Source organism: Plectropomus leopardus, chromosome 7, assembly GCF_008729295.1.
Source record: "Plectropomus leopardus isolate mb chromosome 7, YSFRI_Pleo_2.0, whole genome shotgun sequence".
Lineage (NCBI taxonomy): Eukaryota > Metazoa > Chordata > Actinopteri > Perciformes > Serranidae > Plectropomus > Plectropomus leopardus.
Window position 1 is genome coordinate 11,550,149 of NC_056469.1, and position 16,327 is coordinate 11,566,475.

Genomic DNA, 16,327 nt, shown 5'->3' on the forward strand with positions numbered 1-16,327 from the left:
ACAGCAGCAAAACCATATCAAACAATCCTCACACAACTCATGCAGTGCAAAACAGACATCACTTTCTGAAGGGGAACTAAACTTAAAGTGAAATTTATTTATGTTTCTTTCAAAGACAGACTCCATTCACAGAAACAGCTATTTTACTTTGCTGAACATGGGAGCTGCTGGCCTGCTGCCTTGATCGGTAGTTTATTGTGCTGAACAACAAATGGTTAGTTCAAATGCAGCAAAGTCGCACAATGACACAAAAAAACGATCTGATCAAGGCAGTCTTAGAATTACTGTCCAGTGGAGTCTGGCTTTGATAGATAAGTTTACATTCCAGTTCATTTCCTGTTGAAAAGAGCTGTCTGTTTTGGAAGTACTGAGCATATGACTTGATAAATGAGGCATGCATTATACTGAACAAGTTATGTGGAAGTTTGTAAATTGATGTTTTGATAAACAGTAGTTTTGCTGTTGTTAATCATAGCCCCTATGACTTTCATCAGGAATTTTCTCATTTTTGGATTTTTCTTCCACGAGACAAATGTTTTCCTCACAAATTCAGCATAACACAGATGAGCATACATTGATATACAAATTGTCATTTGTAGGGTGACGTGTTCCTTTAATGCACCAATTGTAATAATAATCCAGTAATATGATAATATGATTCTTAATTGGGCCATTCTGCATAATGAGTACTTTTACTTTTGGTACTGTAAGTATATTTTTGTGTATCTAATTTTATTCTGTTGCTTAAATAAGACTTTGGATGGGGCAAGCTTGTCTAGTGTGCCAAATGTGATTAGTCTGGCAATTAGCACAACAAAAAGGAGCTGCTTTGGTCTTAACACATCACAGATCAGATCAGACAGTGCATGGCCAGTGGTTGTTGTGTGGCTGTATGGATATGGAATTTTATTGAAGCATCAATGGAAACAATCTGTACATGTTTGCATGATAAAATACAGATTGTTCTTTAAATTCTTTCCAGTGTCACTGTATTTTAGGCAGCACTGGAATCAAAACGGTTAGTACTGGTTATATAATGGTTTCAGCATCTGGAAACCTCCAGACTTGAGCACAGGCCAGTACTGGGACTCTACTCTCCTGCTCAGCCTTGACACAGGAACAGAGTAAGACAGCCAACACAGTGCTAGGCCAGGCATCAGGAAAGGATGACAATATTTATATTTATATCAGCGCCAGGGTAGGATTTCTGGCACCATAACATTGTGGCACCTGTTATTTCAGTCAGTCCAGGGTGCCAGGTTTCAGGGTGAGGGGTTAGGTGTCCATCCCTCTCAGGGCCAAGGATGCGTACGTTGGTGTGTGTCTGTCCATTTGTATGTTTATGTAAGTGAATGGGCATGTGTGTGTTTCTGAAAGTGCAAAACTGATTCATTCACCAGACAGTGCAGTAAAATACTGAAATAATACAGGGATTTCCATGCTGCAGACAGGCCAGAAGGATCAGTAAGTAAAATTGTGCTAACTACACCATCTGATATAGCCACACAAATTACAACGTACATAGAAAAAGGAATGCATAAACATTTATGAAGGAAAACATACATACATAAAAATAAAAAAGTAAAAAGCCTAAAAACACACAAGCACGCAATCAAATTGATGGATGGCCCCTCTGCTGCTGTCATGTATCTCTGCAGCCATCAGTCAGAAGTAGAGATCACAGTGTCACCAGAGACGTCAGCCAGCGAGATTGAAGGAGCCAGACAGTCGTTTGGTTCTGGTGCTTCATCTTTATGAGTTGAACAGTCACCTAGGACTCCTTGATGCAGAAATATTTCTGTGCCTTGCTTGATTGATGTTCAGAACTCGTTAAATTATAACTCCTGTAAGGATTGGGTAGGTCTGCACTGGGGCATGACAACTGCACTGCAGTGAGGCCGGCTTAGCCTGTAGTTTGTGAACTAACTTAATGCAGATCATTGGAAAAAATAACAATATACAGGTTAATGTCATGCTGCCGCTTTCAAAGTCACGCCTCACACATGGGTTTAATCTGCCAAGAAATCATTTTCAGAAGTGTAATTATTTGACAAGTAAGTGAAAGCTGCACAGCATGACAACACCACACATAGTATGATTGCAAGTTTTATACAAATACTTTGGTTTAAGTGACTTGAAAAGAGAAGAGAGATCATTAAGTCTGTTTATTACACAAAAGGAACAGCAAAGGCATCACCTTCATCATGATATGATTCACAACTTTGACCCCAAAAAACTGTACTACTCAGTTGAGTAATGTCCTGATATGTGACCATTCAGAATTAGTAAAAGTAGAAAAAAAGGCTTTTTAATATTTTTTTTCATAAGCGTTGTTAATTATGTTATGCACAAAAGCAGGCTCTCATGAATGATGTTATATTTGATTGAAAAACATCAGCAATGGGTTGAAAGAAAAAATAAATGATATTACAGGCAATGTGTTTGATTTTCAAATCAGGAAAATGCATATAAAGAAACCAGCCTTTGGTACAAAGTTATAAAAAAAAAAAAAAAGGAACTCACATTCACATTTTTTGTGTTGCTGTAATTATGAAAAATGTAAAGCAAAAACATTTTTAGTCACAGGCAAGGTACAGTCCAGTATGTACTGTAGGTGATATTCAAGAAGGCAGAAACCCACGCTGCTTTATTCAGCACACTGAGTGATGCTCGGGGGAAAACTCTGTTATGCTGCCTTTATCTCTGAATCCACCATGATGCTGCATATTGCATATGTAACATCATATTTGGTGCAAAAAGCACACAAAACATGTCGTGCACAAAATACAAAATACAGTACATATTGAATACATCATCCTGGATTTCAACTGGCTGGAAGTTTTTGGATAGTTTGAATATGAGCAAGCATCACTTTAAGGTGTACATACAGTATGTAGAACAGAAGGAGTCATGGAGGATCTGCTGTTGGTACATCTGCAAGGCTACAGTAGTCAAGGCTAGAATCCAGACCTGAGCATAGGACATCCATTCAGATGGTTGGCATGAATGAATGACGTTTTGGGTGTGATGTTGTCATTCTGAGGCTATGAATGACGCCAGACAGGTCCATCGGAGCATACTGCTGAATAAGTGAAGCTGCTTCAGATCCTTTTCTTGCCTTCCTTGGTCAGTTAGGCTTTACTGGACGCCACATACATTCTAAAAGTGAGTTTCTGAACTCACAACTAAAGCACTTCTGAGTCTGCAGGAGTGGAGAAGCAGTCTGGGTTTGATATGTACAACAACAATGCAAAGCAATGTTCAGTGTTCAGAGTTTATCACCGAAGGCTTTTTGTTGGTTCAATCACACGCTGAGGTGGAGATCAAATGATGACAGTCTCTATGTGAAAGGCATGTGAATACGTAAAAGAGGAAGTGTGTTTCTGGAGGGGGAAGGATGGAGGCACAACAGGAGTGGTGGAGGGGGATGAGGAGGTGGAGGAGGAGGACGTGGGGGAGCGGCTGGCCCATCGGGAGGGGAGGCGTCGGTTGGCTGGACAGGCTGGCCTCGAGAAGTTCTTCTGAACGGAGGAGGAGACAGAGGACTCTTCGTTCTCCTGTGGAGAAACAGATGAATTACCATTTAGGATTATCACACCGTTCTACCGACAATTAAATCCACACACTCAGATACTTTACATTTTGTCACGTGTTCCATCTGAAGTCTTCTTGACCCTGGGGGAAACAACAGGCATATTTCAAACAGGAACACGCTCATGTGGAAAGGTCACGCATGTAGATCCCATTCTTTGAGGTCGAGAGAATCTGAAGTGGAGTACCTTACACGTGCTGTGGTTCTGCTGCCACTCACCAGATCTTAACAATCTTCAGCATTTTATTTTGGACAGTGCTCCTCGTCTGAGGTCAAACTAAAGTGGTGCCTCTAATTACATTCTTTTCATGAGGTCAAATGAAATTGGCTTGATAATAGCTCCCACAATTCCGTTAACATTTGCATGACTTTAAAGCGGCATAATCACGTCAGCTTTCCCATTTACGTGCTCTGCCAAGGGCATTTATTCAGCTGGCTTTTTGCAGATACTTCTGTAATTACTACACAAAGGCCAGGAAAACTACTACCTCCAGACCCCATGGATGGACTGCAAGATGAAAGACAAGTTGTTGCGGGTGATAGACCTCCTGCCAAGTACTTTATATTCCACACCGCCGGTTCCCTTTGTTAGGAGCCTTTAAGCGATGGAATGGCCCAGATGCCCAGATTATAATGGAGGCTCTGGCCTGCTTCTGTCTCTTAGCACATACCAGAAATAAACAACATTCCCACCGGAGCTGTCCTCAGTCAAGGGCAATCACTAAGTGTTTCAGAATGGAATGAAACGGAACGAAATGCGTGAGTTCACTTAGGTCCGCTGGTGTAATTGGCCTTGAAAATATAGTTTGGCTTTAATTCTATCTTAGTCAAAACAAAATGCAGACTTGGATATAAGAAAATGCCATTAAATGTCAACATCTGCACAATGAATATAATAGCACATCTGCTGAGTGGCAAGGTGGATGCTTATATGTTAAAATGTGAATTAAGACTGTATTTTTCAGAATCTACCCACCTGCACTGTTAGATGCACCTCTTTCACACCCATGGCACATTGGCTGCTGAGCTGTGCATGTGTGGTGTGTGTCTGTGAGGTGTGTGAAGTCTGTGTGTGTCTCAGACTGGGAGATAAGGGCAGAGGGTCCATGTCCAGCATGTCCAGTTGTGTGACATTCCCCTCCTGCCTGACACTGACGTTAGGACTTGCGGCTGTCTCCTTTGGCTGGCTTTGGTTTTGTTGAGCCCGGGCTGCGCTCTCGTAATTCTTCAGAATTCTTTCCACCGCCCCATAGTTGGACCTGGATCCCTCGGGCCGTGGGTACGCAGCCAGAGTGAGGGCCTTCCAAGGATGGTCATTCATTATTCGAGGCCCAGGTCTGGAGGAGTCCGACTGAGAAGGAAGAGCAGACACATGCCTTGAATTTGCCTGGTGCCCTGGCTGTGTCATCTGTCTTTGTTTGTTCTCAGCGGACAACTGCTGGAGTGAGACAGCAGCTCTGGCTGGCTGAGGCTTTGCTCCATGGGGACTCTCATTCTTGGAGCTGGAAGTGTCCACACTCCAACCTGGCTGGGTATTTGCAGGCAGGACAGGCTCAGTAAAAAGAGGCTCTGTGTCCGCTCTGCGTTGTGTTTTCCTGGAGGGACTGCTTGCTGTTTGAACTTTGTGCTTGACCTCAGAATGGCGTGCAGGACTGTGAGAGGTTATTGTTGCTGCCTCCCGCACTCCTAACTGTGGCTGTTCAGATGAAAGGTGAGAAGGGATTTCTTGCTTCATTCTGACCTCCTGACCTTCAGGACCACATCTCAGTCCCCTTGGCTGGACCTCAGGGTAATGAATAGTGGAATCTGAGGTGTGCACGCCCATGATGCTAGTGGTGACATCAGTGCAATGGGGCTGCAATTTTGTCTCCCTGGGAGGTGAAATCTCATCTAATGCACAAGTTGCTGATAAGACTGGTTGGCGACCCACAGAGCCGGCATCTGTTACTGTAAAACTGTCATGTTCCTCTACGCCACGCCCCATCTCGGCCTGAAACAAAGTTCTGTTGAACTCAGCTGTTTTTTGTTCCAGCATTATGTTTCTTTTGGAGCCCTGGAGGTGGGGACTGGCAGGTGGTATTTCAAGAGAGGACAAGAGCAAATCTAAAGGTAATTCTTTGACAGTCTGAGGTATTTGTAGCTCAGAGATTTTTAAATTCCCGACACCAGGGCAGTAATTTGAGTGCATGTCTTTACCAACAGTCAATATGTTGACTTCAGAGAAGCTTTTCTGAACAGTCCCGTATGTAGACAGCGTGCTGTTAGTGAACTTACTTGCATCACAGGACCAGCGGCTGTGGCAGCAGCCAATATTACATTTATCATTAGCTGGTACAGAGCATGATGCTACAACACCATCTATCAAAACTTTTCCTTCATTTTCTTGTAGCATGGCCTCAAACTTCCTGACAATAGAGGGGCTGCCGCACTTTCTGTCCACTAAAACACAGGGACTATGGCACTTCCTCACTGTGGTCACAGGGGTTTCTGGGATGTGGAGTTCTGTGTCTGGATGGGTAGGGGAGCTCAGATTCCAGGAGGAGGTGCGGGGAGGGATGGGTGGACCAGCTGTATCAATCTCAGAAAGTACTCCAGGGCACGTTTGTGTTTCTCTGTAGCTGTCTGGATCCGCGCTGTCGGCTCTCCAGGCTTTGCTCTGCCCTCTGTCGGCCCGCCAGGTGTTATCTGGTGACAGTGTGATCCAGTTTTCCTTTCCAAGGGCCCGAAGGTCATCGTAAATCTGGCTGAGGTCGCAGGGAGCTTCATCGACCTCCAGACGGATTTTATCATGGGCAAGCGGCATCTCACTCTCCTCAGGTAGGCACAGGGATTCAGATCGACTCCTGTAGAGAATGCATTTACTCTTACAGTAAGAATGTCATGGAAAATGATTCAGTATTAAAACATGTGAATGTCATCATGTGTGATAAAAGTAATTGTATGAATATATGAATCATCCAAGGTCATGGATTGGTATTTTCAGGCTCCAGGGTGTCTGCAGGTTAAGAGACTGTGACATGAAGACTGCGTAAATGTTAAAACTCCAATGTAAAACAGACTGGACCAAGAGGTACACATGTTTCTGTGTGACATCATAAATCCACTATATGAGGCTGAATCATCGTTTTGTTACTCTAAGTGTTTGGTATGACTGTGTCTATGCATACATGTTGTACCAAGATCTTCTCTGATGTCAGATTTCTGCTGTATCAAACATTTATAGTTAGATCAACCGTGGCTCTTAGAGTTTATTCAATTATTAATCAAAATGGAGACTGACCAAGAGCTACAAGTTTTCCACATCAAAGATCATCCAGACATAACATGTACAGTGATTATCAAGGTTTTTATGTTGACGCCAGGAATTTAACATAGCAAAAGGGATTTATTTACCTCTTATCCCCACTCTTCTTTCTGATCTCATCCTGGTAGCTACAAAGCTCCTCGCTTATACGGGCTATCTCCTTCAGAGCCTGAGACGCAGAGAAAGACAGACAGGGACACAATGAGACATGCTGGACACTCCCTACTGTATACAACATAATTTAATGTTCATAACAAATAGGGAAATACTTTCAAAAACTCACAGCATTGAGAGCAGTGTTGTTCTTCTTCTTGTCACTGCCGTAACTCAGCTCTGCCCAAAAAGGTCTTTCTTCGGCACCAACGTTTTTGTCACTGTCTTGAGAGACATTTTTCTGTGACTCTCCACATCCAAGAGCTCCATGACACAAAGTATCCAGCTCGATGGTATCCACAGCTTCTTTGCTACCAGTGACAGAGTCTTGCTGCCAAGTGCCTCTGGATCTTAACTCCTCCACCAGCTCAGGTTGTGAATGATCATTCTGAGTGAACTGACCACCAACATCAAATTCAAAGAGGCTGTCTGCTTGGAAGCAGGCTGGCTGGCGATGATCCCTGCTGGCACATCCACTCCCACTGATGTGTCTGTTGAGACCAAAACCAGGTAAAGCTGGGTGTGTGATTGGTTCTGACTGACTGCTGCTGCTTAGAGGCTCGTTGTCACTGAGCAGGCTAGAGCCGGTGCTGGTCGAGCGAATGCTGAGCCTGTGTGCAACAGCATCCTCTTCCTGCTTCTCAGTGTGCAGTCCAGTCCCTTCTCGCTTGGTCCTCACATCACAGTACAGCTAGAAACAGGGAACAGAGGGGTTTTTTTTCCAACTATATTGTATTTGCTTATGTTGAATGGCACAAACATTGTCATTTTTTAATTTAAAATATAAAATTAGATGGTGCAAAAGCAATATAACAATAAATTAATCAACTTTTTTTTCACCAAATACGATACTATTAGATCACAAAGGTTGACCTAAGTTAAAGCGCTGTTTTCAAATGACCATACATTAATAGCCTACAGCCTAGATGATGACCCTACTCTTACTGGATGCTTAACTGAGGTTAAATACAGAATATGGGTCTAGAATGAACTGATCAGATAATATTAAGAATGTCAATGACATAATATATAAATACTAACAGTACTATACTGCATCTACTGCACACTCACATTCAAACTAATACGTGGTTATGAAAAGTCAAAAAAGGCAAGACATCATAGCAACGAATCTTACATACATATTTAGACCACAGAGGATTAAAAAAAAGAATTCTTTCAAATAAAACTGGATAACCTCTGGCCTCCTACCATGGGATCCCAAAATAGCACCCTAACTATTTCATGTTGACTGGGCTCCTTTCCCATCACGCAATGTCTAGATGGGACTACTGCCTTTCAGCCCACTTTATTTCTCTTCTGTTTTCCTCTCTCATTTTCTGGTCTCTCAGGGGCAAATGAGAGCCACATGTTCTTTTCATAGCAAATTGTTCCAGTGCCTTTCACACTCTGTTCAACTACTTTTGGTTGGCTTCTCTCATTAAATATACTAATCTGCTCCTCTGGGCATGTCACATTTTGACTCGGGCTTTGTCACCCACCATGCCTCAGTATCTCACTCTTTACCTTTGTCCCTCTCTCTTCGGATCATGAATTTGCTTTCCTCTCTCACGAGTCTCAACCTTTTTTACTCTCTTATTCACCAGTTATAACTTAATACCACCATTTATCCCAACAAGCTGTTAAAGGTCAACTGTTTGCCTATCATTTCATTTCACTTAAAATAAATCTGCTGAATACTTGGTGGATTGACTGATTAAGCGTTTGGTTTATTAAATAATTGAAAATGCTTATAACAAGTTCCTGGAGCTGATGATGAGGTATTCCATAATGGGGTTCCAGCAATACACCGGTTTTAAGGTATACCGTGATACGAAAGTTGACAATTATAATACCCTGTACATTTGCTGAAAAAGATGCAGCTGGACAGAGAATCTCACCTTTTATATTAGTTATTTTCAAAAGGGAAAGTTTTTACCCTTATGTCCATTTAAAGAACAAATAGTGAAAAAAAAATATATTCAAGCAAAACTGGCCCTTCTATTTCCTTCCTTTCAGGGTCATTCTGACTGACAATTAGAATAATTCTGAACTACTGCGATACCAGGAAAACACAATATTTTCATATCGGGAAAATCCCATACTGTTGCAACACTATTCCAAATGCTTGTTTTGTGGGAACAACTCAAACCCCAAAATTATTTGCAGCAAAATCGCCATATCTATATCAGAATCAAATATCTATATCACATTGTTGCCTAATCAGAATTGTTACTGATTACTTTTTGGTCAATCTACTGATCAGTGAATTGACAAGTTAGCATAGTCTAATCTCTCTATTTATTTTCAGATTGAAGCCACATAGGGAGGAGTATATTTTTATCTATTAATTGCTCTCATAAATGTCTTTCTGTTGCATGCCAGCTTCCTGTCACTACAGGTCATAGCCTGTTTCAATCATTGTCTCTATCTAAGTACACAGAAATGAGAGAAATAGCAGAACCCCTCCCCTCCTCCGTCCACTCCTTCCTTCCCTCGTAACTCTACAGCTGCACTGATCAGGGATTATTGTTTTGACAGTCTTGATGGTGAACAGGATGTGTAGGAGGGAAATGTTACACACTCTGGGCTACTCGGTGCATAGGAAGCCATATATCATACACAAAAAAATGGAGAGAAATTTCATAAGCTTGGAAACAGTTTACTTGCCTTGCTTTTACCTAAATCCAACTTAAAACCAAACAATTAATACATACCTCTTCTATTTTCCTCTGCATATCCTTCAGCTGGCATTCCCATTCCCTCCTCTCCACGTCGAACCTCTCCAGCAGCTCGGCTTTCTCCCTTAGCCAGTCCCTCTCATTGTGCTCCAGGCGACAGCGCAGGTCCATGGCTGTTGAGTGCGTGTCCTCCAGGAGCCTCCGCTGCTCTTCCCTCTCCCGGCGGAGTGTTGACGTCTCGCCGTGCTGTTCTCGAGCACTCCGCGATGCCACAGAGCCAGGACCTGCTGCCAAGTGGACCCCTGTACTGACAGACCCAGCACCCTCTCTAACCTCCAACTGAAGAGAGAGAAACAGACAGGGAGTGCAGAGGGCACAGAGGAGGAGAGAAAAAGGAACAGAGAGAGTGGGAGAGACAGAGTTAACAGTCAGTGGTAATAAAGGAAAAATTACAGTTGAAGAAAAAAGAGGATGAAAGCCAGATGATTGAAAAAGCAAGGAAGGAGTGAGAGAAAATTGTTAAAAGTGGAATTAAGAGAATGAAGGAGTGGCAGGAAGAGAAGGTGGAGGAGGTGGAGGAATAATGCACCACAGGGACAAGTGTGAGAGGGTTCAGCGGAGGGAAGAGAGAGACAAGAGAGGAGGATTGAAAGATGAATATCCTGTGAGAACTCACACACAGGGCTTATGGGTTCAGGGTTCAAGTCTCTTTTCTATGGTACTCCACTAACACAGGATGCAGTGCAGGATATGGCAGATTCAGGCACAGCAAAATATGTCTGCGGAGGATGCATGTGGCCTCAGTCACATGACACTGTACCAGTTTCAAGAGATGCACAGACATAAACAAAGTGGTTCTCTCAATACAAATAAGACTGACCATCTGATGTCTTTTAACACATTACAAAAATGCCAATATATTAGGCTCACTTGGACATTTTTGCTTTAATGAGAACATTACTGGGTGCCTCTATTCAATACTCTTTCCAAGTGAAATACCCTGGGCATTTCCCCTGGGAATTTCACCGTGTTGAGGCCAAAAACGTAAGCAAAAACAATGCTGTCACTAAGAATGAATAAGAAACATTACAAAAAAGTCCACTGTTCAATCTCTGTTTAAAGAAGCTTAAAAAACAGGCTGAATTTGATAACGTCAAAGATTTAAGTCTTGGTGGTCTGATTCGTATCTCTTGATCAGATAATGCTGTTAGGAACTAATCCGAAATGTCCTCTACCAACAAGATAATACAAGGGAAACATCTGATATAGAGGCTTTCCTCTTTTTAAAAATATGGGTGTGTTTTGGTATACAGATCTGTGCACTCTGTGGTAAATATGTGAATTTTCTGTCGCTTGTAAAAAAATGTTGGCTTTGGAAATGAAAGGAGCCCAAGACAACGCCTGTGCACGTGCATGTGCATGCATTCATGTGTGTGTATGCAGTGTGTTTCGGTTAGAAAGGGGAACAGAATGCATACGAGCATGCCTGAGCGTGTTATTTCAGTGTTCAGTCACAGACAGCGACCAAAGCCTTCTTACAAGTCTCGGTCATGGTGCTATTTCTGCCTGTGGCCTGGGGTCATGAAATTATGGTGTAGAAAAACAAGTCAACCCTTTCTGTCTGCCTGTGGCTCTTCTCAAAGTTCTCCACAATTACAGATGGATGCTGATGGGTGCCGTCCACAGTCTATTTAAACATCCAAATGTAAACAAATAGTGAAAGTGAAAAAATAAGAAGGTTGAAGACAAAATAAAAGAGCAAAGACCGTGTTTTATTAATTGAGACAGCGAAGTCTGCAAACTCTGGAGGAACTTTACATGCAAACAGAATCGCAGGTCAACATCATTACAGCCAGCTCCGGGAAAACACACCCATGAATGCACACATACAACTTCAAATCAGTTTCAAGGAGTCTGCTGCTACCCTTGGACACCCTGTCCGTCACTGTATGGCACAGGGTATATAAAGGTAACTGTGTCACCACGGTGACCCACTATAAATAGCAGACACACAGCCTTGTACAATGTCACATTCCTAGGGGAGGTGAGGTAAAAGGAGGAGGGGGAATTTGGCTGCTACGGCAGAGTGAGATGTCTCCTAGCTGCCAGCAGCTTTCATAAATCAGAGGCATGCGGAGAAATATGCCAGGAAATATCCGGCCTAAGACCTCTGCCTGGGACCTTGGATGCTTGCTTGGTATTTGGTGGTAGAAGTGCCCAAAAAGGATGTGGAAACAACAAACAGTAGTTACATTCACAGCCATAGCCTTCCGTGGCAAAGATGTGTGATTAAAATCTCAAGATTAGAACAAGCATGCAACTGTTCATAATATACAACTGTACTGAAGTTTAATTAAGTCACTTGTTTACTTAGAACATATAATTAGAAGAATTTATGACATACAACATCAACCAAGCCAAATTCAAGTTGATATTGATTTGGCTAAACCGTCTTGAGCTGCAGAGCTTCAGTTTCTCGGCCTATCAAATGAATTTTTTTTTAAAAAAGCCAAAGGGATGTAAACCAGCTGCTGGCCACAGCTAAAAATGAGTAAGATGTGGAAATTTTATACATGACAATTCATTCATATGTAGAGATTTAGTCAATGGATTTATGCAGACTCTCCTGTTTAAGTACAGGTAAGGACACTTTTCACCATGGCAGTGTGCAAATGCCATTTCACTTACGCCATCACTTAAAGTGACCTAAAAATTCCAACTTACTGGACCCAGGTCCCTAAGTATCCGCCACTTGTTCCATTCGCTAACTTGGATAATCCTCTACAGTAGTTCTGGCTGCCTCTCTCTCTGATTGTGTGCTAAAGTCTCTCTACAAAGCGTAAAACTGAACAAACAAAGGCTAGCCATCCAGAAAGTTAATCACAGAAAACTGCAAGGAGACTCCTTTCAGACATGCATGTTAGGTATACTATTTTCCAAATCAACACTATTCTGGATCATCATCAGTGTGATCTGTATCAGCATCAAGACAGACTAAGTTACCTACTACCTCCTGAAGAAACTCAGTTTTCATTCATAGCTAGAATGTGACCTCTGCACTGCTACAGTGAAGCCAACATTTGGAAAATTAGAGTAAAGTTTCTCATCCATGCTGAAATTGTTCACGTCACTGTCAATGAAACACAGTTGCACCTATTTTGCATGCATTCTTGTCTATTTCTTTGGCCGGGTTCCAGGAGCCTGAATCACTGCCCACATGTGATTTGTTCAGTACCTCATATATAAAAATGAATAAAGTAAAACGTAAAGAGTAAAAACATGATTTCAACAACCTTGTCAAAAAACCAACAGCCACGTTACTTTTAAACTTACTTTATTAAACTCAAAGCAAACCAAACTTTTGTTATAAACCTGTCACAACTTAACTCTTAACTGCCTCACGAGTGACACAAAGTAGTTTTTAGTCTGTTAAGTCTGTAAATTAGTCATTAGATTGTTGAGCTGTGAAATATTTCGACTCAGTGTATTTTGAACCTGTTGAGCAACCCTAGATTAGCACTTGGTAAACACGTACCTAAAACTATAAACTGTGGCGGGATGTGGCATAGAGACAAAACAACTTTTACAATGGAGCTTACCCCACCCGGCATGGCTTAACTCCAAGTCACATTCCCCTTGGTCTGTTTGTGCAATCAATGTAAAGATTTCTGCATGTGTGTGTGTGCGTTTTCCATCCAAAATGAATGCACACTTTAAATGTTCTCCCTGATTTTCCAGAGTGGCAAAGCTCTCTGAAGTGGCAGGCAACTAAACGGCCTGTAATACAGATGCCTTATGCTCATCAGCATCTTGGTATAAACATCAGTGTGTGTGTGTGTGTGTGTGTGTGTGTGTGTGTGTGTGTGTGTGTGTGTGTGGCATCAGGGTATAACCACCTGCAGTAGATTAAGCTGCTTTCTCCCACTGCCACAATGGGCTTTACAAAACACAAAACAGAACAGTAAAAGTCTCTGTTTTTATAAGGCTCTCCGTCAGACTCACTGTGAGAAGGCACAGAGCCAGCAGCTAGAGAAGAGCTCAAAGCAACATTGTGCCCATCTACTCACACAGAAGCAATGACATTATGGCAGTTAAACCATCTGTGTGTGCATGTGATCTGTGATCTGGGAAAACCATGTTGCATTGCTGTATCATCGTGTCAGCAGTGATCTTGTCCAAATGCTCTGTAGTATCATTGTGCCACCTTGTTAACTTTCAACGCCGCATTTCTGAGCTTCATCACTTCATTCAGAACCATTTGGTTTTTCTAATAGATTCCGAGGATGCACAAAAAGGGAGCTGTGTGATGGGTGAATGCGTGACCAACAAGTCTGTGATAGGAACCATATGGGGTTCAATTGGCAGATAAAGACACTATCATCACAACATCACAAACAGCAACAGTTATGACGAGTACTGAGACAAAGACCAACAGTACACTGAGAAATCTAACTTGTTTTCCTTTTTCCAATTAGATTTAGATTTCTACTTTTAGGCAACCAAATAAATCCATCTTCTGATATAATCCGGAAAAAAAGCTAAATCCCCAAAGCCAAATTGCTTTGAAGAATAACCATGCATGGCCCTTCAACTGTTCCGTGCAATGCCTGACACAGCGTGGCACTGGTATGCAAACTTAACTTTGCAAGTATTCTCTGCCCACTTCAAGAAACACTTAACAGCAGCTGTCTGAGGCAACAATAGGTTAATATTTTATCGACTTGGAGCTAGTTGTTAAAAGCCAAGTTGGGTGTCTGTGTCTGGCTGAGCAGGGATAACTACGTTTGTCTCCTCAGTGAAAATCTTTTGTCTAAGCTGAGGCTTGAGTTGGATAGATTCCAGGGTGACTTATCACCCTGCCATGTGGGTGGCAAATGTAGCGATCCCAATTTACACCAAAGTGGAGGCCAGACATGCACAGACATGAGACAGTACACAAACATAATACACACAAGAAACTTTATAGATGGTAACTGCAATAAAGCATCCTTGGCGTGCAGTACACTACTTTGGTATTGCTGTTAAACAAGATTAGTGTTACTCTGTATTTGATATCTGCCCCCAGCACACACACCAGGCATGTATGGCTGTATTTGCATTAATGCATACATTACTCTAACACACATACACATAAACACCATCTAAACTTCTGCAACCAACTATTTGTTTGCAGATGCTTTTGAATTCAGTCTTCACAATATCCATTCACACAATATTGCAATCATCATTCATGAGTTACCTGTGCAATCCTGCTTTGGAGCTCGGCCTTCTCCAGCTCCCAGGCACATCTGTCTCTGGTGTACTGCAGCTGAAGCTCGCTCCTCTTCTCCTCCTCTCTCTTCACCTCCGCCTGCACTTCCTCCAAAACTGTCTTCAGGTCCAACAGAATCCTCCTGTTCTCCCCTCCCTGCATGGAAACACAGATGGCAACAGTTTTGTCAACCAAATAATGATGAACTGGAATAACACAGTGGACAAAATAAATACTTGATAATAAACGGATACTTAAACTGGTGTATAAAAGTGTATCAAATTTGAGGAATATTCTGGGGATTTAAGAGATGATACAAAACACAACAAATTCACTGTGAACTAAACTTACAGCTTCCTATACACTACTGGCGCAGGAAAAAAAGAATGCAGGCCACTAAAGGCACACACAGAAATATATTTAGCTTTAACAGGCGTAGTAAATATTTCAATCACTTGTATATCAGCTACTTCTCTCAATAATGACTCCTTCTCGCGCATCCATTCTTCCTTATCCTGTACGTGTCGCTTTTTCAGATCCTCAAATTTCTTTTTAAGTCTTGTGTGTTGTGTCTGCTGCTGCTGCTGGTGGTGTTCGGGACCCGGCCACATTTGTCCCCTGAGGAGCTCAAGCCTCGTCCCTGCTCCACCTTCTCCTCCACCCGGCGAGGCGCCGAACTGGGTATCGTAGATGTGACTGAAGACGGTGGGCGGAGAGGAGATCCTCCTCGACGGGCTGCGACTTTTGCCCCTGCCTCTTTCTGCCCTATCCATCCTGGAGCACGGCACAAACTCCCATCCTTGAGACGGGACGTAGCCCCCACCAGCACCGCCCCCACCGTGCAGCCCCGAGCCGTTCATAAACGCGCTCCACATTTCTCCAGCGCATCAAAATAAAACATAAACAATTACAAGCTGGTCACCAGGCTATTTTGTAAGTATCCATTACTGGTCTGTCAAGCATAAGTTGAAATCATTTTTGATGCAGCTCAGCACACTTTCCCAGTTCAAACTTTTTGTCAGGTAGTTGCATATTGAAACCGACAACTATCCAAATCCGACCAAGTCCCCCGTCGGCCACACAGCATCCACCACTGCGCTCATACAGGCGACGGGACTGGACGTTTTGCTCCAATCCATATCCTCACAGAGTCAATGTCATTCTTATGCCAGAGCCCCACAGTGTCCTGTTTTTTTCTTTATCTTTTATCTCAAAGACTTCCTCACTGCTGCACCCCTGCGCTGATTTCCTTTCGCATGTTTAGATCTGCGGACGCACTGTGTCGTCTCTCTCCCCCGCACAGAGTAGGCGACAATCCAGGGCTGGCAGACACAGACACCCAGTAACCA

The 16,327-nt window shown here is 42.6% G+C and overlaps 1 protein-coding gene across 2 annotated transcripts; it reads right to left on the minus strand.

The window, feature by feature from the left end:
* Positions 1 to 2,165: 2,165 nt before the first annotated feature.
* Positions 2,166 to 16,072, minus strand: soga3a (SOGA family member 3a). Of its 2 annotated transcripts, XM_042490117.1 has the most exons (8): positions 15,434 to 16,072; positions 14,967 to 15,134; positions 9,764 to 10,066; positions 7,180 to 7,740; positions 6,986 to 7,065; positions 4,569 to 6,435; positions 3,640 to 3,675; positions 3,466 to 3,557 (listed from the first exon to the last, which is right to left on the minus strand). In XM_042490117.1, the coding sequence occupies exons 1-7, from the start codon at positions 15,851 to 15,853 to the stop codon at positions 3,646 to 3,648; spliced, it is 3,429 nt and encodes a 1,142-aa protein (XP_042346051.1). In that variant the 5' UTR covers positions 15,854 to 16,072; the 3' UTR covers positions 3,466 to 3,557; positions 3,640 to 3,645. The 2 variants fall into 2 exon arrangements, with proteins under 2 accessions (XP_042346050.1, XP_042346051.1); XM_042490116.1 differs by lacking the exon at positions 3,640 to 3,675 and having other exon boundaries at positions 2,166 to 3,557.
* Between the last annotated feature and the right edge of the window lie 255 nt (positions 16,073 to 16,327).

Bases quoted from the DNA above. Each gene is read 5' to 3' on its own strand.
- soga3a (XM_042490116.1), bottom strand. From the start codon at position 15,853: ATGTGGAGCGCGTTTATGAACGGCTCGGGGCTGCACGGTGGGGGCGGT. The intron at 10,067-14,966 runs GTAACTCATGAA...CTCTCTCTTCAG, and splicing joins TCCAAAGCAGGATTGCACAG to TTGGAGGTTAGAGAGGGTGC. The intron at 6,436-6,985 runs GTAAATAAATCC...CATTCTCTACAG, and splicing joins AAGAAGAGTGGGGATAAGAG to GAGTCGATCTGAATCCCTGT.